We start from the raw sequence: 24,981 nt of genomic DNA on the forward strand, positions 1-24,981 counted from the left end.
AAAGCAGAAAAGACAGAAAGGTGGCAAGAATATAATAGCATAAGTGAAAGCAGAAACAAGTTTGATCGGAAGGGGTGCCTGCTATAAACGAGGTAATGACATCATCTGTTGATGCGTGGGTCATTGGCCAGCAGTGATCACGGGACGCTGTGGATGGCTCGACGAAATGCGAGAAAAAACATGCATAGAGACAGACCAGTGTCTGTGGGGAAGTAGGGACGGAACGGCCACCCCATCTAGTGGGGAGCAGGTTTACCGTCCAAACCTGCTTTTATTGGGCTTCTTTTGCATAATAATTCAGGTAAAGTACAGTACTCATTAGGGGGAAGTAAGGAACAATAGATAACAAGGAACTCTGTGGGTCTATTTTGAGTCAGGGTCAAAAAGCTGTAAGACTTTGAGGAACAAACTAACTTCCTCCTTGGACCCTTCTCATTCAACTGAGAGCATTCTAAACAAAGCAGGTTTCACAGGATTTTACATGTTCTTTCTTAGGCCTGATCACCCGGGGAACCCGCCCTTTCCAGCACAGAGCTGCACCACCCTGTCATTGTTTCAGGCTTAGGTGGAGCAAGGGAACTAAGGCAACCAAGAGATAAGGAGATTTTCTCCCAGACGAGGAGAACTCAGGCTATGTCAAAGCCGAGGAGCGAGGGTCCATCACCCCCTTTTGCTGCAGCCCCCCAAGTCCTTCTTTTGAGGGCCTCCCAGGTGATCGTGCCTGTCTTAGGTCGTTCCCCCCTTGGGGTATCTTACCCGTCTTTGGCTAACCGACCAGGCTTTGGGGTTCAGTTATGAATGAAGCAGCAGAAGCAGCACTCCTGCCAGGGAGATAAGCTTTTGTCTCCTTGCTGGCTTATGGTCCAAGGTCATTCCCTCAGCCTTAGCCTAGGCGGGGGATACAGCTTCTGATACCAGGCAGGGCAGTTCCCAACAATCTGTGAAGCAATCTATGAAGTAGCTTAAACTAAGTTATGCTTCAGCCCCAACACAGCCGATGTAGCCCGAACTGTTAAGAATGTGTGTTAGAATCTTACTAGAAAATTTCTGTGATCTTTCTAGTAGGTTCTTGGGTCACATCACTCCCCTAGTTGTCCACTGCGAGTGAATGTGCTTTGTCCGGCAGTCGCTGGATTCAGGGATCCGAACGGAGACTGTGGCTTCCCACGGGGCAAAGTTTGGCAGTCACCCCGTGCCAAAGTTGGTGACTCAGCGTGGAGCAGAGGTTAAAAAAGTCACTTTGATGCTCTGTGCAGAATACTTCATTTTTTGGCTGAATTTGTTAGATTTCCCTGAAAACAGAAAATGTAGGCTTTTGATTAGAATTCCTGGTGTTTCATTCGCTTCATTCCAAAAATGCAGTGGAATGTGATTACCAAAGCTGAAGACCAGGAAGGACCAAAGGAAAAAAATAAAAATAAAAAATAAACGATGTCCTAATATGCCTTTGCCATTAACTCTTGCAATTCAGAGTGCAATTCTTGAACTCAGTTACTCAATTTGGAAAAGAAAATAACCCCATGTTTCTGTTACCCTATATTACCTGTATTCATCTCCTTAGCTAATGTCTGCATTTATTTTGTCTTGTTGATGTTCAGTTTTCTGCCTGTTTTTGATACTTCAGTGAATTGAAGGTGTTGAAAGAGAATTTTCGAGGATGCTATTTACTTGTTTGTTTGTTTTCGCTTGCAGATAGTTCTGATCACAGGCAGTGACTGTCAGAATAAAACAAGACGTGTGCAGGGAGGGGCAGTGGGTTACTGGGTGGGTAGGGCGGGTTCAGAATGGACTAGAATTGATCACAGCGCCAAGGTCAAGGGACCAAAGGGAAGTAAACCAGAAAGTATGAGAGGGAATCTCAGGCAAAAACTGTATGGATTCTGGGTTGTTGTTGTTTTTTTTACATTGATTTTTAAATGTCTGTGAGCAGTCAGTTGGCACTCTTCAGTATGTAGTTGGCAAAACAAACCAGGTCTAAATATCAGAAGAGACAGGCAACTAGGCTGAAGGCTAATATTTGGAAATCACTGGTTAGAGGTGATCATTGAAGTTGTAAAGATTCTAGAACCTCTTAATGTGCATATGTATTCATGTGTCCAGCCAATTTTGAGTGGCACACACGAAATGGTGAGAAGAAAATAACGTTTCATATTACCGAAGACACAAAGATAATTGAAAAAGTAGAATCTGCGGTTTTGGTCAATGCCACATCCTTTGAGGTTCTAGATTTACGTTTCAGGCTTTTCTGAAAAGTAAAACAAAAAAATTTGATAATACTTCTGGTTGTTTGCTTCACTGAAGTTTGTTTTAACACCAAAATCTGATTGTTTGGATATTTCTTTGGCTCTCCCTGTATTTGATTGGAACTTAAGGAAACTCAGTATTCCTCTTAGATCTCAAGTTACCCAAGACACGATCTGGGGGGGCCCCAGACCTGAGAAAATCTTCTATTATGCTAACAAATAGACACGGAAGTGTGATCTTGGGGAAGTAAAATAAAGTTTCACCCCAGCTCCAAGAGCTCCTTTTACTTTGTTTCAGCACATAGAATCCGAGATCCGCAGGTTCTTATGTCCACTTATTGTGGGTTCTGCTCCTAAGGGACCTGCTATTAGTCGTATAAGTTTACACTTCAGGCGGAGAGTCCTAATAAAGAACATTGATGGTCCCATCAGTTCCCCCTGACCTGCGGCCCCTCCGCCCTATCCTGTGATTCCTGTGAGAAGCTGTCATTCACGGCACTAGCTCATGTGGACATTTTTCCTGGAAACCGATTGTCACGCATTGTTGGTGCTGGTGCCCCAGGCTGGGGGCAGGCATGGCTATTTTTCATCTTCTCTCGTTCGTTAGAAAACCTATACCTTCCTTTGATTGCTTTAGGAACAAAGGAAGATGAGCCCACTTTTTGCACGTGTGAATCACCTCCAGTCTTTGGGGTTGTTCAGAAGGGACTGATTCTTTGTAATCACCCCCAATAAAGTGAGAACCAGCGTCTCATTATTTAAACGTACTGAGCAGCAGGAAGGAAAAGGCACTGTGAGAACGAATTGTAATTAAAAGTCTATAGGGTACCACGTTAGCTTAAAACATCTAAATAGATTTCTCACAGTAACTAGGGGGAAATGGATCCCTTGGTGCGTATACACAACGAACAGCTTGGGTTCTTGTATTCAAGTTCTCACGCAGTAAAACGAGGGCAAACTGGTGGAAGTTAAGCCTCATTTTAAAGCAAAGTCCGCGTCTCTGTGATGAAATTGAGCGGACGAAAAACCAGGGTTTGTAGCTGACAACGTCTGATTCACGTCACAACACAATGGACTGATTAGCTCTGTCTATTTAAGACAAACACAGCCAGCAAGTTAACTAAAATACGTGTAACCTCATGGGCACACGAATAAGAAAACTCCGTCACTGCATTGTGAGCTATGTGCATGGTAGCTAGACAAGCAACGGGCAAGCAAATGTGTTACCTCATAACACCACATGAACGGATTTATCCATTATAAATAAAATACTGTGGATATTTTCTCAGAGAGACAATCATTTAAGCTTCTGTTAATTTTTTAAAATGTGTTTATTTTATTTTTTTTAGAGAGGGGAGGGAGAAAGAGGGGGAGAGAAACTTTGATGTGCGAGACAAACATTGGCCCCTACCAGGGACCGAACCCGCAACCCAGGCATGTGCCCTGATTGCGGATCTAACTGGCGACCTCTCGGTTTGTGGCGTGACGCCCAACCAAGTGAGTCACACCAGCCAGGGCAAAGCACCTGTTAATTTTATAAATTTTTGGTAAAACACAATACTGCTTCATTAAAAAAAAAGTCATGCCCTGTTTGGTGTGGCTCAGTGGATTGAGTGCTGGCCTACAAACCAAAGGGTCACTGGTTCGATTCCCAGTCAGGGCACATGCCTGGGTTGCAGGCCAGGTCGCCAGTAGTGGGTGTGTGAGAGCAACCACATATGGATGTTTCTCTCCCTCTCTTCCCCCACCTCTAAAAATAAATAAATATGTTTTTACAAGTCCTTTGCATGCTCCTCAGTCCCTTGCACCCAGCACATACTTAAAATACCATTCTAAGTGAATTGTCTGTGAGATCGAACAAACCTTCTTGTGGAAGCATTCTTTAAAAATCCCTCAACCACATTGCATTGCTAATATTCTTATTTTCTCACTCCTGAGGTAGTGTTCCATGCAAATGTGAGTGACAAAGTTCTGAAGTCTAAGTTTTAGAAAGCTTAAAATTATATGTCATTTTAAAACTATACTGATTGTAATTGTTTCCTATTTTTGAAGTAATTGTACGGTATTTTTTCATTTTGTGAAAGTGAAATATAGCTTTATTGCTTGCTTTGTTTTGAAGATTGAAATGCATGATTTTATTTATTTTTTACTTTATGTATTTATGTCTTTAATCTTGATTGTATTGTTTCCATTACCCTTTAGTCCCCTTATATACCCCTCCCCCCAGCAATCCCCACACTGTTGTCCGTGTCCATGAGTCCTTTGTCCTTTCTGCTCAACCCCTCCGCCCCCTTAACTTCTGCCTCACTAGCTGGCGCCTGATCGCCATCCAGTCCATCTCTGTTCTCCTTGTTAATTCAGTTTGTTCGTTAGATTCCACGTATGACTGCAATTGTATCATACTTGTCCTTCTCTGACTGCCTTATTTCACTTAGCGTAATGCTCTTCAGCTCCTTGGGGATCATAAATCAAATGTTAAGGGTGGCCGCCCCTCCCCTTCTCTTGCTGACTCGTGAGTATAAAGGTGTATATATATATATACCGTTGAGTGTATGTACCTTGAGAGTATATATACTATATATAAAGGAAAGGGTCAGCTGGGTTTGGGTCACCGTGCAAATAAAGACTCTCTGTAGGAGGTGATCATAATTATATTTGGGGACACTGATGAGATCTGACTTATTTTCAGAATGATATCACGTATCGGTTTCATTGACAAATCACAGTGATTCAGTGCAGCTTCTAGAAAGCGGTAACTCAGTGTATCCCTCTGTCTGAAGCTCCTATGCAATCAGCGAGTGCTAATGAATGAAGAAGCCACAGCCAGAACTCACGTTAGGACCGTGAGGAATCACCGACTATCAGTCTCAGGGTCCCTTTTCAGAGCGCTGTCGCAAAGCGATGCTGATACACACTGTGGAGAAAAGAAAAGATTCTTGCAAGAGGCACTCCGCTACTTTTTTATAAAAAGCAATACTTGTCGATTTCCTTTGATAGTGGACAATAATCCAACTGTCACTTGTAAACTGTTTTGAAAAATGTGTTTCATAATGAAATAAACTACTACAATACATACAAAGAGGGATTTCCCCAATAGGCTCCCCACATTCAATGTACGTTAAATATTTAACGTACATTAAATATTGCTTGGTTTAGTAGCTATTACTAGCCAATTAAAGATGTGAGAAAAAGGACTTGGATTTCATTACTTCTTACTTGCAACAGAGATGAAATAACTCTAATTTACTGTTGTTTTTTAAAACTCGAATCTTAAACGATTTCCTTTTGTTGTCACCTTTGAATTCGTTTGGATTTTTTTTCTTGTGCAGCTTCTTGTCATGAATTTCTCCAACTAATGAATTCTCTCCATTGTTTTATAAAATAGAAAAACATACTGCCCCTTAAAACACTGTACCAAGTGGTTAAGATGTTAACCTTTCTCCATTCGAATTATCATTTACTTTCCCATTGCTTGATTAAGGGGCACTGTGTATGGTAGAACTCAAATCAATTAAAGTAAAACAGTTGATAAAACGTTACTTTTACATATTAAAAACAGTTATTCTTCCAATTTTAAAACCTAGGTCCTGAAACTCACATAAATATTTCCTAATCCATTGTTTTGCCTTTATACTTAATTCCCAGTATGTTTCCAATTCATCCTTTATTGTAATTATTGCAGCTCTATTTTTTGGAATGCCATATATATGCACCCATTAGTAGTGTGTTGGAATGAACTTACCATAATCGTTAACTTTGACAGGGATTTCATTGTCATTTAAGTGGAGAGAGAAGTCCAGGACCTATTTCTTATGGCTGTTGTCCCAGGAAATGACTTGTAAATGCGGTTGAGTCTCGGGAGAGTTCTATTCCATTTACGTTAGAGTTGAAAAATAACTTCAATTTATATTTAAATTTCCCGTACATATTTTCACATTCAACCCATTCCTATTTCTCTGTGTACATAATTCATTATTGTCCCCATTCCCCCTCTTTACACATGAGAATTTTGAAAAATTCTCTCAAACCAGACTGATTTCCCATTTTCAGCAATATCAGACGATTCTGAGAGAGCAGTGGAATTCAGAACAACCAGATGGTATTATTAAAAATAGCATATGACACTATTTTGGGCTGATGTATTGTGGTTAAAGAGAAAATGAGAATTAGGTTGATTATATGGCCATCTCATAATTTATTATACCATCATATTTGTAGGAACTTTTAAAAACATGTATATTTCAGCCCTGGCTGGCATAGCTCAGTGGATAGAGCATAGGCTGTGAACCAAAGCATCACAGGTTCGATTCCCAGTCAGGGCACATGCCTGGGTTGCCACGGCCCCCGGCAACCGCACATTGATGTTTCTCTCTCTCTTTCTCCCTCCCTTCCCTCTCTAAAAATAAATAAATAAAATCTTTAAAAACAATAAAAAAATAAAAACATGTATATTTCAGATAAAATTGAATAAGTACTTAATAATGGAGGTTATTGACAATTGATCATCTTAAAAACATATGTGGACCTAAAATATTTCTTAGTTTTGATTCTGGAATTCTGATAGCCTAGGGATGTTATGGGTATTTAAGGCAGTTTGAAATCAAAATATGATCATCTTTTTAAAGAAGGCATATTTACATGGCATTGAGCAAAGATTTTCAGATAATGGATTTTCACTACTTTCTGTTATGTTGCAGTAGAACCTAGACTATCTTTATAAGACACATGAACTTTTCGTCTAGTATAATCTGCTTAGAGTATTTGCCTTATTGGTACATGGGTGTTTTCTTAGGATGCATGAGTAACTGCATGCATACAAAAAAGTGAATTTACTGTTAAGTTTCAATAAATATTACACATATTCATGCATACTATTTGAGTAAGTAACTTCAGTGATAAATATCTAACGCTTCTGGTATTACCAATATAACTTTGACTTATCTACTGTGTTTTCATTTTCAAAGATTAATAATGTGTTTTGATTCTTTAGATTTCTTTCTACTTTAGACTTTAAATCATAAGATTGTGTATGTTGAAAATTTTTCCCCTTTTGTGGAAGAAGTTGCCACTTGCATTTATTTACAAGAAATAAATTGTACATGCTATTAGCTGTATTAAGGTAATATACATGCGATTGATCCATACAAGAAAGTACTATTAAAATGGTGTTGGTGGTATTGGAGTATCAGTGGTATCATGTTTTCCATTTCTTATTAATATAACAAGGACACATTGGGAATATATGTAGTTTTCGGTTCTCATCACCACGTTATGAAACCGTAGCACTAGATTTCACATATGTGTCAGATCCTATGGTATTTGTCTTTCACTGCCTGGCTTATTTCACTTAGCGTAATGCTCTCCAGCTCCATCCATGTTGTCTCAAAGGGTAGGAGCTCCTTCTTTTTCTCTGCTGTGTAGTAGTCCACTGTGTAAGTGTACCACAGTTTTTTGATTCACTCATTTACTGATGGGCGCTTAGGCTGTTTCCTGTACTTGGTTTTTGGAAATAACAGCTGTGAACATAAGGGAAAGTAGATATAGTTATATGAACATCTGATTCTTCGACCTTATATTGACCATATTAGGTTTTCTGATTCATATCATGCATTTTTAATGGGGTAGAGATGACTTCTAAGTATTCAACAACTATTTGTGTAATGAATATTCACTTATGGTGTAATTTTTTTAAGTTTTGATAATTCCATCGAAGTACCAGGCATTTTCACACTTATTTTTGTTCAATTAGCTAAAAGTAAATGTTCGATTAATGCTGTAATTTTATCTTATTTTATTTTGTAAAGATTTTATTTATTTATTTTTAGAGGGGGAAGGGAGGGAGAAAGAGAGAGAGAAACATCAATGTGCAATTGCTGGGGGTCATGGCCTGCAACCCAGGCATGTGCCCTGGCTGGGAATCGAACCTGCGGTGCTTTGGTTCGCAGCCTGCACTCAATCCACTGAGCTACACCAGCCAGGGCCTTAATGCTATAATTTTAAAAGATTTATCAGTAATAAGTGCTAACTATGTGTGGCACTCGACACTCAGTAAACATAAGAATTACACAGGGTGCAGGTGGACATGCTGAATTCCAGGCCATGACACCTGGGATTCTTACTGAGTGCACCTGTCACCACCACCACTGCTGCCACCAGCTCTAGAGCAAGTCCTGAGAAACACTGGTTTACATGATGCAAACTTCATGCTAGTGGGTGGAGGCAAATAAGTTTCCTTTTACCCTTCTAGGTTCTCGCTCCCCAATAAAAGGTCACGACAGCGCTACAGACACTAATTGTTTGTAATTAATTTCTCTTCCACTCTCAACTTTACTGTTCCCTACCTCCCATCACGGACCATTGCTGTGGCTCTTTGTTTACTAGTGGGGATTATGCTAGAACTCTGAGTCTTAAAATAGGTAAGGGCTCAAAGAAAACATTGGCGTTTTAATCTCATACTAATTTTCCAGAAGGAACACATTTCACACCAGCGTACAGTGGTTTTGATGTGCTAATGCAGAGGACAGGGAGTAACCGCGGGGTGTGTGCCAGGAAGGGTCCAAAGGTACAGGGCCTAACGGCCGGTACAACACACCAAAGAAATTTCTAGCATGCCCATTGATGTGCACACTCTTCAATTTTATTAAGAACATATTCTAGTCATTATTATTTGTATTTATTTCTTAAAATATTTTATTTATTTATTTTTAGAGAGAGGGGAGGGAGGGAGAAAGAGAGGGAGAGAAATATCCATGTGTGGTTGCCTCTCACGTGGCCCCTACTGGGAACCTGGTCTGAAACCCAGGCATGTGCCCTGACTGGGAATCGAACGGGCAACCCTTTAGTTCACAGCCCTTGCTCAATCCACTGAGCCACACCAGCCAATGCTAGTCATTATGATTTTTAAACCGGTATTTGATCACCATCATGTACTTTTTTTCTATTTTATTGCTCTATTTATTTGTTTTTGATTTTTTCATTAAATTTATTGAGGTAACATTAGTTGCAGAAATTATACAGGTTTCAGGTGTACATCCCTGTGACACATCATTATATACATTACAGGGATACATTTCTGTGATACGTGGTCTGTACACTGTGTTGTATGCCCACCACCCACAGTCCGGCCTCCCTCTGTTACCATATAGGTGACCCCATTCACCCCCTTTGTTTTCCCCACCCCACCTTCCCCCTGGAAACCACCATACTGTTGTCTGTGATCACGTATTTTATTTTCGTTTGTGGTTCCTGGTTGCAATGTTTGTGTAATTAATGACGGCGCTGAGCTTTCTCTCCTTCCCCGTACATTGTGCGATGATTCCAACCTATATAATTGAAGTCAGAAACCATCTGTTGCTTGAATGACATTTGGTTTGTTTAAAATGCATCCATTAAACAGACATGTTGCGTATCTATGGCAATGAAAAAATATTTTGCAAATATAAAGAAGTGACATTTGAGAGAAAGCGCCGTTCAAAACAGAACTTATTCAAATGAGTTCACAATTGGAAAATGTTAACTACTGACTAATGTTATAAAAAATGAGTTTTGTCTTATAAGCGATCTAGAAATGCATCATCCCTCAAGCTCAAATTATCAGCAGCAATAAACTCTTAAATACTGAAGATCTGACCTTGTTAGTTACGTAAATAAATTACATGGGCAAAAAGGAAAAGGGTTAGTATGATGGGAAAGGTCTGAAAACCATGCCCAGGTCGGATGGCAACATACCACGGAATCGGACCATTAGTACGTTGGGTTTCATCATCCTCAGATTCTGAAAGGCGTGTCATACAGAAGAATCACACTTATTCTGTACAGCACAGAAGGCAGATCTAGGGAAAGTTGGTGGAAATTTCTCCTTCTGTCGATTTTTCCATTTCTAGCAACTGCCAATGCTCCTAACACACTTTAGGCTGAAGAAATAGGTAACTGAATTTGTCAAAGCAGAGTGAGGTTCATATGATTCTGAGCATGAACTTAGTGGTAAATATTTTAGCAATTTGCTCGCTTTGAATTTCTCCCTCACTTGCTGGTCTCACTGCTGTTTGAATAGTTCAAGGCCGCCACATATGTGCTTCCGGATAATGAAGGTCCTACAAGAATTCATAAATTTTAATGTAAGTCCCCAAGCCTCGATGCGCTTAGCACCAAAAACAATGTAGAGACTTCTTCTCTTTCTATCTTGAAATTGATACTTGGGTTTCATCTTTAAGACCATTACAATGCTCTGTCTTTAGTTTAATATCCAGTTTTAATATTACTAAATGCCATTTTTGGGTGTATGCCAGTGTCAAAGCATGTTGATGTCCAGTTTTATCCTATTTTTTTCATACTCACCCAAGGACATATTGTTTTCATTGCTTTTAGAGAAAGAGAAGGGAGAAAGAAAGGGAGAGAGAAACATCCATGATAGAGAAGAATCAAATGGTTAACTCCCGTCCAGACCAGGGACCAAACCCACAACCTAGGCATGTGCCCCGACTGGTAATGGAACCTGCAATCCTTTGGTTATGGGATAATGTTCCAACCAACTGAGCCACACCAGCTAGGGCTTATCCTCTTTTAATCGTTAGTTATGCAACTCTGCTTTCTCAAACATTTGTAATAACTATTTTATTTAAAAGCTCACAAAACTCTGGTAATTGCCAATTTCACAATTTATAAGCAACAACATTCTAGAAAGAAGAAGCTTTATCCTCCCTGTCTACAAATAGATTACTTCCACTTTGATTGATCCGAAATGAATCATGACTCAAGGAAAGATGCACTTGTATAATGCTGCATGGTCTTCTATCAACAAGTAAATGTTCCTGACTCATTTGCTTAAAATTAATTAAATAAAATAATTTTAAATATCACCAAGTGTCCAAAGTAAAATAGAGCTAAGGGAGGATCTGACTCTGGGATAACTGGAAAATTTTCTGCACATGCTAGTAATATGTTATTTTTTAAAAATATGGTATTTTGCCCTGTCTGGTGTGGCTCAGTGGATTGAGCGTGGGCTGTGAACCAGGCATCACAGGTTCAATTCCCGGTTGGGGCACATGCCTAGGTTGCAGGCCATGGCTCCCAGCAACCACACATGGATGTTTCTCTCTCTCTCTCTCTCCCCTTCCCTCTCTAAAAAGAAATAAATAAAAGCTAAAAAATATATGGTATTTTTAAAAAGCCTTAAAAGGTAAAAACTTCAGGAGCTAAAGGGAAAATGAGAAATGACACCATTCAAATTTTATGAAATAGTGAAAAAAATTAGGCGAACGGATCTATCTTGCAAGATGACTTGAACTGGAAAAGTAGGAAGTTGAGCTAATCATAGGGTCAAACAGTAAGGACCACTTAGGTTTAGGAACACTAGAGCTACGTGCAAGATATATATGATATATGTGCTAGCCATAAAATGCACGTGAAATCACAAATGGAGTTTCTAAGATTTTTCCCATTTTGCTTTATGATATATTGAATAATTATACATTTTTTTTAATAAGAGACAATACCCATGGGGAAAATGGGTTGTTTGTTATTATAACATATGGGAATGCAGAAGCTTAAAATATGCTTACTAATTTGATATAAAGAATGTTTTATAGGACTCAGAAACAACCCGGCACTCAAATGGTAATCCTTAAAAAGTTATAACCCAACCTATGGTTACCGTTTCTAACCCGAGTTCCTGGCGTTAGCAGACTCTTAAGCCGGGCAGGGTCAGGGTGTATTCGAACCAGGGCTGCGGGAGTGCGAGGTCAGAGGATGGGTTTGAAAGCGGGGACAGGTGATTCTAATGAGCCCTGTGGAACGCAGACTCAAGCACCGGTAATGAGCATCCCTGTCCGGCCTGTCAGCGTGCAGCCTCTCAGCTGCCAGCCTAACCTTTCTCAGGTGCCACTTGCATCATGTTATGCAAATGCAACGACATTCAGCTGATGTTTAACATGGAATTATGCCTTCTGGAGGTATAATGGACACAAGGATGTGGTGACTCTGATAGTTTGCTCGTAAATGAGCCATCTAGGTGACAGCACTATTATTTTTATGCATTTGTGCTTTCTGGAATTTCGATTGATTAGAGCTAAAAACACAGAGTGCAGAATAAGGGGAGAGACCTCTTGTGAATTTGTCTCCTACTGGCAGAAACATAGCTAGCCATTCAGCGGGACATTTATTCATGAGTGATCCGGGATTTATTTCCATCCCATAAAGTCGCTATTACAGGCAGTAGATTGTTTAATTTGTATGCCCGAGCTTCCTCAGAGAGCTGCAGACAGACACATTATGACACAGTGATTAGCGTGACAGCTCGGTAATCATCTTCAACACCTGAAAAAATGAAATGATTTATCCCTCTCTTGGAGGACATCATTTGTCCCTCTCTTTGAGAGACTTAAGGAATGATTTCCATGAAATGGTTACTATTTGTAAATATATTGGAGAAGAAAAATACCTGTGGATTTTGAATGTCTTCACGTGACGCATCTGAGCAGAGAGGATTTATCCATTAACAAGTGAATGGCAAATGAGTTAAACCAGGTTTCCGAAGTTTCCTGCAAAGGATTCATAAATTGTTCAGTTCGTATAATTATTTTATATTCACATCTATCTGGAAGTGTCAACTAATTGCAAAATGCGAGTTTATATCGGAATTATTGGAGTTAACCGTGGGAAATATAGTTAACTGTTCTTTTCTTAGTCAAGGTTAATTTTCCAGAAGCCTTTTAAAACAATTCCTAAAAACTGAAATTCTAATAATTTGACTGATGGAGACTCTCATAGATCTATATGTCCATGGACAGCTTAGTTATTCACAGATGTGCAAATACAGAGCCTCTTGTGAATTCACTGATTAAAGAAATATATTTTAAGAAATGTGTTTTAAATAATGATACTGAATACGTTCTGTGGATTATAGAAATAGGTAAGACGTTGAAATTGTGAATGAGAACAATACCAAATCTCTAATGTCATTGAATTTTATACAATTTTAAAACGATAGATTAATGTGCAAACCACATACTTTGATCCCCACTTGAGGCATTCTGATATTGTTGAAGACTGTTTATCAATATGACTGCTTTTGAAACCTTGAAGGTGAATGCGTGATAACGTCAAATGTGAGAACTGCATTTCAGGAACCTGGTACTGGTGCTGGTAGTGTGTTGATTGGCTTTTAGGGAGGGACAAAAGCACTTTTGTTCCCTCACAGGAGTCCTTACAAACCCTATTATTCTCTCTTATTTACCCCTCGAGGGGATCCAATCTAAGAGGGTCACGACCGGGGAGGAAGAGTGTGTGGCCAGACTACTTTCGGATGATGTCCGGGGCGTGCCTTTGCACAGCTTTTAGTGAACTCTCTTCCCAGTATCCGTGTCTTAGGGTGGGATACACATTTCCTTTTCACTTAAATTGCCTTGTTCTTTTGTGCACAGATAAAGTAAAATCAAAAGTTCACTCCCCTTACCATTGGACACAACTTCACCTTCCCTCTGCTGGCACTTTGCACTGTGTTAGGCTTTCACAGCACATTGTAAATTCTTTTCTCAGCAGCAGTTGTTTCCTTATTCATATATTCTTCTATCTAGGTCTAATGCCTTAAACAATGTATATGGCGAAAATACATTAACACACACTAGATTTATAATACAGATACCATGTAACATGCGTATGGCACACTATTAATACAGATGTGCTTGAAACACACTACTTGTGTCTTTCAGAAAAGATCTCTCAACAGGTATGGATTTTCATGCAAGCCATTATAAATTAGTCTCATGATAAACCGTATTCTTTTACTTGCAGTGATTTGTAATCTGCGTTGCATACCATAGTTAATTATACATAAACGTCTACAATATAGTGTTTTGGACATTTTAAAATGCTTTTTCCAGATCTTATATCACACACTGCTAGGAGTGAAGTATTTTCATCGATCTGTTGTTGCATAGCAAACTACCTGTAATCTTTGCCCATAAAGATACCGCCCACACTGGATGTCTTGAACCTCTTGTTTTGGACACGAAATGTTTCATCTTTCTATTTCACAAGGATATATTTTGTGCATTCTGCTGCAATTACCATTTAAGATGAGACGTATAGTTTGCTATTATAATTATCATCAACTGCTATCTATGCCATGTAACTATTTTTACGTTTTAGAGGGTAGAAAGGATTTAAATACATTTCAATTCAAGATGCTGCCCGTAAGATTCTTTGAAAAGATGATTTGGACTTTACATTTTCTAAGCCTGCATGATTGAATGAATTTCTTATTGTTTACTCTTTCAGCCACCCAAATCTTACAGGTATGGCAATGAACGTTTGTTATATGGATTCACACTTATTATTCCAAAACACAAATTCTTGTCATATAGTAATAGCTCAATAAATCCATGTGGAAATGATGGTCAGAATTTCCAATGTGCTTGAACGTCTACAGCCTTAGGAGTCGACTTTCTTCTGCACCTGGATGTGCCTTGTTTCAAAATATGAGCTGAAGCAGGTTCGCAGAAGCCTGAAATTGTTCCCAAATCAAGATAATGTTGATGGGACTTCACTAGATAGTGGAAATAATGTCTTTTGGAAATTGGCTGCATTAAGCAATTATTCGGATCGTAGCTGAAACGCTGTAATTTTCTGGCTTCCTTGCAGTCCCAGCGGCGCGTCACGTTTCACCTGCCCGAAGGCTCTCAGGAGAGCGGCAGTGAGGGCGGCCCGGGAGAGCTGGAGGCCGCAGTGGGGGCGCACGCCCTGCCCCTGCACTACCGGCGGGGGGAGGACTTCTACCGCGCAGCGCCCAGCAGCCGCACCGAGGGCGACGGCAACTCCGATCCTGAATGCAGTAAGTGACTCCTATCTTGTGCTGAGGTGTACATGCACTTAACTTTGCAAGGCACACAGCCGTCGTCTTGGTAACAGTGGCCTTTTCATGGTGTTAACAGGACTTACGCACTTTTAAAAGGTAAACACACAAAATTAGCTAGAAGGCCATTATGCATCCATTTCCTCTACTTGAAATGTGCGATCATATCTACGTTGCGTAACATTTATTATGAAATGTCACAGGTGGTTTTGGCATAGCTAGTACTTCCTACTTGTGTCTGCATCTACATGTATTTATTTGTGCAGAACCAGCCTCTTTATTTCATTCATTCATTTGGGAACATGAAGATTCTTTTTATACTTTGGGGAAGTTATTTTTCAGATTTACTTTTCTTCTAATAGATAAGAACCACAGAAAATTTATTTTGAAGGAAATAAGAGATCCTGACTCTAATGCTGGGGAGTTGATCTAAGGTTTTCATGGCTCGTCAACACGCAAGAAAAACATACACAGAGACAACCAGGCCCTGTGGGGAAGTAGGAACGGAATGGCCACTCTCTCTGGTGGGGAGAGCACCCCATTCCCCCTCCAGAGAGGCTTTTTATTGGTTTCGTTTGCATAAGAATTCAGGTAAAGCTCATTACTCATTGCTAGGATCAAACAATAGATAACAAGGAAGTCTGAGGGCCTATTGTGAGTCAGGGTCAAAGAGCTGTAAAAAACTTTAAGGAACAAACTTACTTCTTCTTTGGACCCTTCTCATTCAACTGAGAGCATTCTAAACAAAGCAGGTTTCACAGGATTTTACATGTTCTTTCTTAGGCCTGATCACCCGGGGAATCCGCCCTTTTCAGCACAGAGCTGCACCACCCTGTCGTTGTTTCAGGCTAGGGTGGGGCAAGGGAACCAAGGCAACCAAGAGATTAAGAGATTTTCTCCCAGACGAGGAGAACTCAGGCTGTGTCAAAGCCGAGGAGCGAGGGTCCATCACCCCCTTTTGCTGCAGCCCCCGCAGGTCCTTCTTTTGGGGGGGGCTCCCAAGTGACCGTGCCTGTCTTAGGTCGTTCCCCCCTTGGGGAATCTTACCCGTCTTTGGCTAACCGACCAAGCTTTTTGGGGTTCAGTTATGAATGAAGCAGCAGAAGCAGCATTCCTGCCAGGGAGATAAGCTTTTGTCTTCTTGCTGGCTTACAGTTCCAATGGTGTTCCCTTAGCCTTAGCCTAGGCAGGGGTTTCAGCTTCTGATACCGGGCAGGGCGGTTCCCAACAGCATGTTACCATTTACAAAGGTATTCAGATTTGATCTCCAGGCACAAGGCGTAAAAGGCTGTATTTGACAAAATTCAAAGATGTTGAATTCTTTAAAAAAGGTCATGAAGCTGATACTAAATAGAGCATTCATTAAATGTATGATCTTGAACATGGACCGAACATCCTCGCTGCCTCTTAATTTTAGGAAATACAAAATTTGCTAAGGTTATACAGAGCTCAAAAGAGTCTTGGGTTTCATTTTTAAATATATTTTACTGATTATGCTATTGCAGTTGTCCCATGTTTTTCTCCCTTTTATTCCCTGCACTCTTTCATAATTGAAATTAGTTTTGTATCTAGTTTTGAGAACAAAATGGCTTCCCCATGATTGTGACTTCAGCCTCTATGTTTGAAACTCCAAAAAAATAAGGGAAGTCAATTGGTTGAACATCAACACATGTAATCTACGAGTAAACATACAGAACCAATGACAGCATAACATCAACATTTTCTCTCTATAAAAGCAGACGTTGGATATTAAAGGTGTTTCAATATAAACATTTTAGAGACTTCTCAGTCACCAAATTCAGAAAGGCGTAAAGATCTGCTATTCCTATATACACTTTTATACTTAGAATTATTTATCAATATTCATTCTGTGCATGAGAAATTCTATAATGTGCAATACTAATTTACCTTTCGTTTACTATGAACAAGATGACGTAATGACTTCCGGTACAAATAAGAAGCTGTAGCTGTATCTGGCACTACAATAAACTCAGAGTCAATCTCTAATAAGAATACGGTCATAAGTAACACATATGCATTAAGCAAGGTGTCCTTGCTCTTATTTACTCCATTAATTATTATGTTAATTGTAGGCCTATCACCACTTAACAGATAATATCAATAATATAGAGATGGGGGCGGGCGGAAAAGGTGCAGGGATTAAACAATACAAATAGGTAGTCACAGAATAGCCACGGGGATGTAAAGTACAGTGTAGGAAATGGGACGGCCAAAGAACTTACACGTATGACCCATGGACATGACCCATGGTGGGGGGACTGCCTGAGGGAGTGGGGGTGCTGGGTGGATGGGGGGTGAAGGGGGGGGCGAAATGAGCACAACTGTTATAGCATAAACAATAAAATATAATTTAAAAATAAAGCATGTCTCAGTAACAAATAATAATACATAGATGAGATGAGCACCATTTCTATAGAGAGAATTGTTGCCCTTTTGTTAGAGGATTGCACACCGACAATTAAAGAGGAAACTCATCGTACACATCCACCCTGAAATAAACTTTCAAAATGCACGAGACTAAAATATATATAATAATAAGTAGCTACTTTGATAGTATTCAAATGAAGAGTTCTTTATAGGATCTGATTTTATTTATAGTGAAGAGTTGCAGGTGTTAGCAACTATGTATGACCTAATGTACTTACAAGCTATATTTTTTTAAACAAACTTTTTTAAAGATTTTAATTATTTGTTTTTAGAGAGGGAAGGGGGGGGTAGAGAGAGAGAGAGAAAGAGAAACATCAATGTGCAGTTGCTGGGGCTGGTGGCCTGCAACCCAGGCATGTACCCTAACTGGGAATCAAACCTGCGACACTTTGGTTTGCAGCCCACGCTCAATCCACTGAGCTACTCCAGCCAGGGCACAGGCTGTATTTTTGAAGTTTGTTTCTATGAGGGGCTAAACATCTCTCCTTTGTTCCTATGGACACTATTATTTTGCTCATTAAATATTTTATTCATAATTATAGGAGGAAGCAACGGCAAAATCAGGCTAACAAAGTTTTTTTATTAACTAGGCTTTACTTGAAAATCAGGATGGCTGTAGGCAATAATTATATATTTTTGCCTTCTTGTCATTTTAATATGCTTAGGGAAAAGGTAAAGTGTCCATCTGTGTAGACATGTAGCGATATTAACAGGCCAGTGTTTGAAGCCTTTTTCTTCTATGAGTAATATCGACTCACTGGAGTAATAACTCTCACTGGACCTGAAACATCCCTCAAAGCCACATTCCAAAGAATTTGTCGGTTAGGTGTTCCATTTTGGACAATAAAGGACCTTATTATTACAAGTGCAAGAGGCACAATATTTCCCTTGAAAGAAGTTGTATTATCTTAAATGGCATGCTAGTAAGATTGTTACGTAGCACGTGTGTTTTGTTTTGATCAGAAAAACAGTGGATGCCAAATTTGCCATAGCAAAGTAATCTCTGTAGGCTAGTGCAGATGATAAGGTACCATTGATTGTTCAACGAGAAAGTCTGTAGCTCCGGAATGATATGTAGTAATGGGATCTCGGACATGGAGCAGATGCCAGCAAACTGTGCGCTGTTGGTCCAGAGCGCCACAAATGAGAGACTAGGCTGCTAGAGGAATTAATTTATGCAGGTCCCATTTCATACTTTGAAATGCATTCCATCTTCAGTCTGCTTGCTTTTCTGCTGATGTCTTGCGCAAAACAGTGCATAGTTCTGGAAGTTCCTTGTAACTTCACAGAAACAGATAGAAATACAACTTTTGTGAATAAGAGTTTGCCCCAAATGTACCACCGGGATTTATGAATACTACTTTAACATATAGTTTCCCAGGTTGATAAAACTTGGCTGATTAGGTGAAGAAATTAAATTATGCTATTCATTCTTGGAGTCTTTTGCCAAGAATATTAACTTTCATTTTTAAGATAAAGAAACAAGTAAATGCAATCCAATTATTTCTCTTTTACGAGACAAGTTTAATAAAACATCCCGTCTCATTCCATTTCAAAGCTTTTTGAATTTTTTAATTTCACAGTTGCAGTTTTCTCAATGTAGCCTTTGCTATGAGAGCCCCTTCAGGCCACTCTGTGAGTTTTTTGTCTTTTGGGGAGGACAGCCCCGGCCCCACCTTAACCCCATCAGATAACAGGCCCCATTTCCAGTGGACCCTCCTCTTCCACGCTTGCTGTTCTGTTGAGAACAGACAGGCAGAGAAGTCTAATCCATCAACAACATTAGCCGTTGCTACTGGGTTACTGTGGATGCTCTAACAGGCCAAGTCCATGTTCAGAAGGATCAAAGGCTCTCCTAGAGAAGAGGGTGTGGCTGCGAGGAATTGCATGTATCAACAGACAGTATGGATTGAGGTATTTGGGGGCCATGTGAACCTCTTGAGAATGCTGTAAACACACTAAACCACGCACGGCTCCTATTCATATGTACTTGTTTACAAATAGCTTTAGGTTAAATGTAACTTATGAAGAGTTAAAATGCTTTCCACCTTTCTTTTGTAAAACATTGCTCTGAGCACCCTGGCTGGCGTAGCTCAGTGGATTGAGCATGGGCTGCAAACCAAAGTGTCGCAGGTTCGATTCCCAGTCAGGGCATACGCCTGGGTTGCAGGCCACGGCCTCCAGAAACCGCACATTGATGTTTCTCTCTCTCTCTCTCTCTTCCTCCCTCCTTTCCCTCTCTAAAAATAAATAAATAAATGAAATCTTTTAAAAAAGATAAAAAATAAAAATCTACTGGCATATCACAATTGGAATGATCAAAGATAATATCCATGTCTCTTTGGAAGAGGAACAGTGAAACAGAATGTTTCTAAAGAGATTCAAGTTGGCCTTCGGTTTACCAGATGTAAATCAATCATTTTCAGAGAGAATCCTCATAACCGAAGGGGGAACCCAGTGTAATCAGTGTTTTCATTTTCTTCAGCTGCCGAAGTTACATCATCTGCAGTTTTTAAAACCCTTCACCGGATACGGTCATTTCACACATGAAGTCACTCTATCTGTTACATGGGTGTAGTGTCTAAAACCTGAGCTTCAAGTAAGAATACTTATGGATACAATTTCACCAGCTGTTAAAAACTGTTCATGCTTTTCTTTTACACATTTCTGGGATGCAAAAGAAAAAATAGAGTTCTCAGTAGTTAGGACTAACGAAGTTCTACATTTAAAATAGGGAGAAATACATTCGATCGTTAATTTAAAAGTGATACATTTCTCTGCTAGGCTGCATCTCACGTTCACATCCTTTGACGTTCATTTTGCTTTCACTAGATCAGGTTTGCTCAGCACTCAAATTCCGTACTAATTAATTCACAAAGAGGAAGTAATTAATCTTTGCCTGGCAACACACTTTGATTGATCCTCTACCAGCAATATAATTACACGTTATAAAAAGTGGAAGACCAATTTGACTAGAGCACTACTCAGAGAAATGCCAAATTTTGCCGTGATCTGCTGAAACCGTTGGCATAAATAATATTAGGGTAAGCATTAGTTAAACACTGCATTACTGAAATATCTAATTATGAATGTAGACAATTGGAAAAATGAAAACCAAAACTAGGAAGCTTTAAAAGAATCAGCTAATAATGGATCGTTAAAGTCCCGCCCTCATAACTAAGTTATCTGAAAGGTTCAGATATAAAATAAAACTGTTCAGATATCTTTCCAGGCAGATTGCAGTCAACGTCAAAGTATTCACCTCAAAAAAAATCAACAAAAGCATCATTCACTTTGTTAAAACATAATGATTGTGGAGGTGGAGGGAGTAAAATAACTACATAAGAAATTAGAATCAGCTCAGCAAACCCAAACTCACTTATCTGGAAAGCTAAGTTATTCAGTACTGTCTGTGACTACCAGCTCATTTTTGTCCTTGGTGTGTTACCTAAAGAAAAGCGTGTATATAGCCCTGGCTGGCGTAGCTCAGTGGATTGAGCGCGGGCTGGGAACCAAAGTGTCGCAGGTTCGATTCCCAGTCAGGGTACATGCCTGGGTTGCAGGCCACGGCCCCCAGCAACTGCATATTGATGTTTCTCTCTCTCTCTCTTTCTCCCTCCCTTCCCTCTCTAAAAAATAAACAAATTTTAAAAATCAAAAAAGAAAAAAAAGAAAAGCATATATAAAGAAAAGCGTATATAAAGAAAAGCATGTATACATGGATAGATTATAAAGACTATTTCCACCCAAGAGTTCAGCTGTTGGACGCTGCTTGGGAAAGAATAAGGCTCGCTCGACAGTAGTTTGTAAACTAAATGAGCTGAGGCAGATATAAACAGTGATCTAGTGGCAGATATGATATTTGTGATATGTATTCATTTCACCACTGAAGCTGACATGTTTTTGCAGAGTCAATTTTGCACTATTCTAGCTCATGAGAGTTTAAAAAATAGAATAAGAAAATGAGAACTACCATCCTGTCCCATCCAACTTTCGGATACAGGGAATGCAATCACAACACAGACGGGTTGAAACAATGACTTATAATTTGCAGTCTCTAGGCTCTGTGAGGGCAATGAAGGATTTACACTCGACATAATTCTTTTTTTTTTTAATTTTTAGAGAGGGAAGGGAAGGAGAAAGAGAGAGGGAGAGAAACATTAATGTGTGGTTGCTGGGGGTCATGGCCTGCAACCCAGGCATGTACCCTGGCTGGTAATGGAACCTGCGACGCTTTGGTTCACAGCCCGCGCTCAATCCACTGAGCTACGCCAGCCAGGGGAGATAATTCTTAAAAGTCACAAAGTCATTGATCAAAAGGAAGAGTATATCTCTACAGTTGGAAACTTGAGTGTATGTTTTATATCTGAAATTTCATATGGATTAGATAGAGCTTTATCACTCAAAAGCAGGCCACCATAAGCAAAGCAGTCTTTTATCTCATCTCTTCGGTTTGAAAATGACAAGCACCGGGAATGCGGCCCCAGCTGGCAACTTAGCGCCAGTGCCATGAGGTCACCCTGAATGACCACCACCTTCAGTGACAGGGCACATAGGTGGCCTTCCCTTCCCAAGAACTCATCCTTTGCTTCTACGTTTTTATTAGGCTACCTGCACCATATAATAAAATTCATTTGGCATTCCTATTTCTATTATTTATGAGCCACGAGGCAGTTTTTTTATGGCCTCCTTCTGTCTTTCTTCAGCTTCTTTTATCTCCCTCCCACCCCTCGCTTGCCTTTGCCTGGAAGATAAGCCCGAGCCTTTGGTGCTTTTATGTAGTTTTTTGAAAGGTAATGTGATCATTCTTGCAAGATGCAAGTTTTGGGTGACTTGGATATTCAGTAACATTTGCCACAGTCCAATTTTTTCTTTTAGAAAAAAGTAAGGAGCGATATAGCAATAGATTTTGTCTCGGTGGCTCTTCTAGATTGTACAGTAACTTCCAAGTCTCATAATTGTTTTCACCAACAGAACACTCAACAGCTAGTGAGTATCAGGGAATTCATTAAAAAATGAATAACCGCCCTGGCTGGTGTGGCTCAGTGGATTGAGCACCAGCCTGTGAACCAAAGGACACTGGTTCGATTCCCAGTCAGGGCACATGCCTGGGTTGTAGGCCAGATCCCCAGTAGGGGGCGTGTGAGAGGCAACCACACATGGATGTTTCTCTCCCTCTCTTTCTCCTTCCTTTCCCCTCCCTAATAAATAAATAAAATCTTTTTAAAAAATGAATAACCATAGACAATCTTACCAGGATTTCTGCAATATGTTAATTTATGTTTTTATTGCATGTTGAACATAGCCAATAAGGAATAGAAGTCACGATGTTTGTTGAACTCAGTCTTTCCCCATTTTAATCAGTAGTCTATTTGTTGTTTAAGTTCCACTAAAATGAAAATAAAGGGCATGATCTTCATCTGGCACTTTAGCTTTTCAAAGTTATATTAGAAAAATTTGTACATTACCTTAAAATGTTCTTCTAAATAGTATACAGGAAATTAGCCTATAAAAGTTTGTTTCCTCATAAACTTCTTCTCCTATAATCTATATTGCTCTAAAAAATGAGAAAGCCGGTGATTATAAATATTAATTTTAGGTCTATTTAAATCATGCTTTAAAAACTTTGGATGTTAAGTAATAATTTGATCATAACACATCATAGTGTAACTGCTATTCATAAAATCCCTTTACCTTGGGCCGTAGTTCTACAATGAGAAAGAGAGAGAGAGAGAAACATCAGTGTGCGGTTGCTGGGGGCTGTGGCCTGCAACCCAGGCATGTGCCCTGGCTGGGAATCGAACCTGGGACACTTTGGTTCCCAGCCTGCGCTCCATCCACTGAGCTACACCAGCCAGGGCAGAACTACCCCTTTTAAGGAACAGCTGAATGTTCTAAACCAAAAGTTAACACATATCAGTCATTTATGCATTAATAAGTATGGTAAGGAGCAATTTGTTAAGAATGTACAAGTATAACATTGAAATATGTGCCAGCCCTCAAGGGAAATGATGAGTTTGGGAGAGTTTTTGCAGTGTTTTTTTTGAAGTTTAGCTTTCAGTTACAGTTGCCCTGCAGTATTGTGTCAGTTTCAGGACGACAGGAGGAGTGAATGCCCACTAAATCATTTCACTTCTATGTGGAATCTAAGAACCAAAATAAATGACCAACAACAACAACAAAAGAAACAAACTCACAGATAGAACAAATTGGGAATGCTTTTGTAATATATCCATCCTGATAAAATTTTTTGTGTATGTGATGAGGTCCAGTATTACAAATAAAAAAGTTTTCATTTAGAATCTTCTATAGTTGTAAAGGCATGTCAATGAACATTATGTCAGCAAAGCTAATCTTATAGATTATAAATAAAGAATGAACCAATAAATAAACTTGGAGAATTGATTATTTACTTCATTAGCGTGTGTGCTACTTACAAAACTGTTGGGATTAAAACAAATTAGGGAAGGTAAATTTCTTCTGAATATTTTGAAAAGAATGAAAAAGGAATATCAAGAAGGTGAAATACAATCAATATGTAATTATATCCATCATCTAAACTGCTAAAAACCTGAAAACTCAACTCTCCATTCTTAAATTCCTGTCATTCTACCCTGCTTCAATTTTCTAGCAGAGTGATGACGTTACAATGAACAGGGAAGTAATTTAGACTTCCAGTCTATTAAGTTACTATTGTTTGCAGTCAACGTTCTAATGGTCTTTAATTGACAACGATTTCAACTGAAGAGTAGCATTCTTTTCACAGCAGAAAAGTTGTCTGAGGATGTAAAACACGATGACTTTTAATCGTCTTTTAGGATGTTCTACTCCTACTCCTCAGTTAATCAGCGGTGTGTTGTGGAGCTCACTGCTATACTATGGTTTTGGGAGGGTTTGTTTATTTATATATTTATCATTGAATTGATTGGGGTGACATTGGTTAGTAAAATTACATAGGTTTCAGGGGTACAATTCTACAACACATCGTCTGTATATGGTATTGTGTGTTCACCACCCCAAGTGCAGTCCCCGTCCATCACCATTGGTCCCCCTTTAATCTCCCCCATCTCCCCCACCGCCTTTCCCTCCCATCATCACCCCATTGTTGTCTGTGTCTGTGAGTTTCCTTTTGTTTTCTTTTAGGGTTTTTTGGGGGTTTTTTTTGCTTAATCCCTTCACCTGGTATGGTTTTCCAGACTTCGGATGACACTGTGTTTCCTTTCGATCTGTGTATGTAATCTGAACCACGTAGTTCTTCCCTCACTGAGCGCTCTATTTAGCCGTACAAATATGTGAAAAATGTGTGTCCTTCTTGGGTTTGAGTTAAAAAGGGGGCCAGTTTTACAGAGACACAGCCCGTACATGTAAAGTCCTCTTCAAGAGTGTAGCAAACTCGTGTCATTATTTAAGACTAAATTAAAAATTAACAAGGAATTCAAG

General features: G+C 39.5%; 1 protein-coding gene across 1 annotated transcript in view; it reads left to right on the top strand.

Moving 5' to 3' along the window:
* PCDH11X (protocadherin 11 X-linked) overlaps positions 1–24,981 on the top strand; it is a 388,808-nt gene that overhangs the window by 258,408 nt on the left and 105,419 nt on the right. Inside the window, exon 6 of the mRNA XM_036016380.1 lies at positions 14,883–15,072. Within this exon, the coding sequence (XP_035872273.1) occupies positions 14,883–15,072 (190 nt within the window). The remainder of the gene's footprint in view (positions 1–14,882; positions 15,073–24,981) is intronic.

Source organism: Phyllostomus discolor, chromosome X (genome assembly GCF_004126475.2).
Source record: "Phyllostomus discolor isolate MPI-MPIP mPhyDis1 chromosome X, mPhyDis1.pri.v3, whole genome shotgun sequence".
In the NCBI taxonomy this organism is placed as follows: domain Eukaryota; kingdom Metazoa; phylum Chordata; class Mammalia; order Chiroptera; family Phyllostomidae; genus Phyllostomus; species Phyllostomus discolor.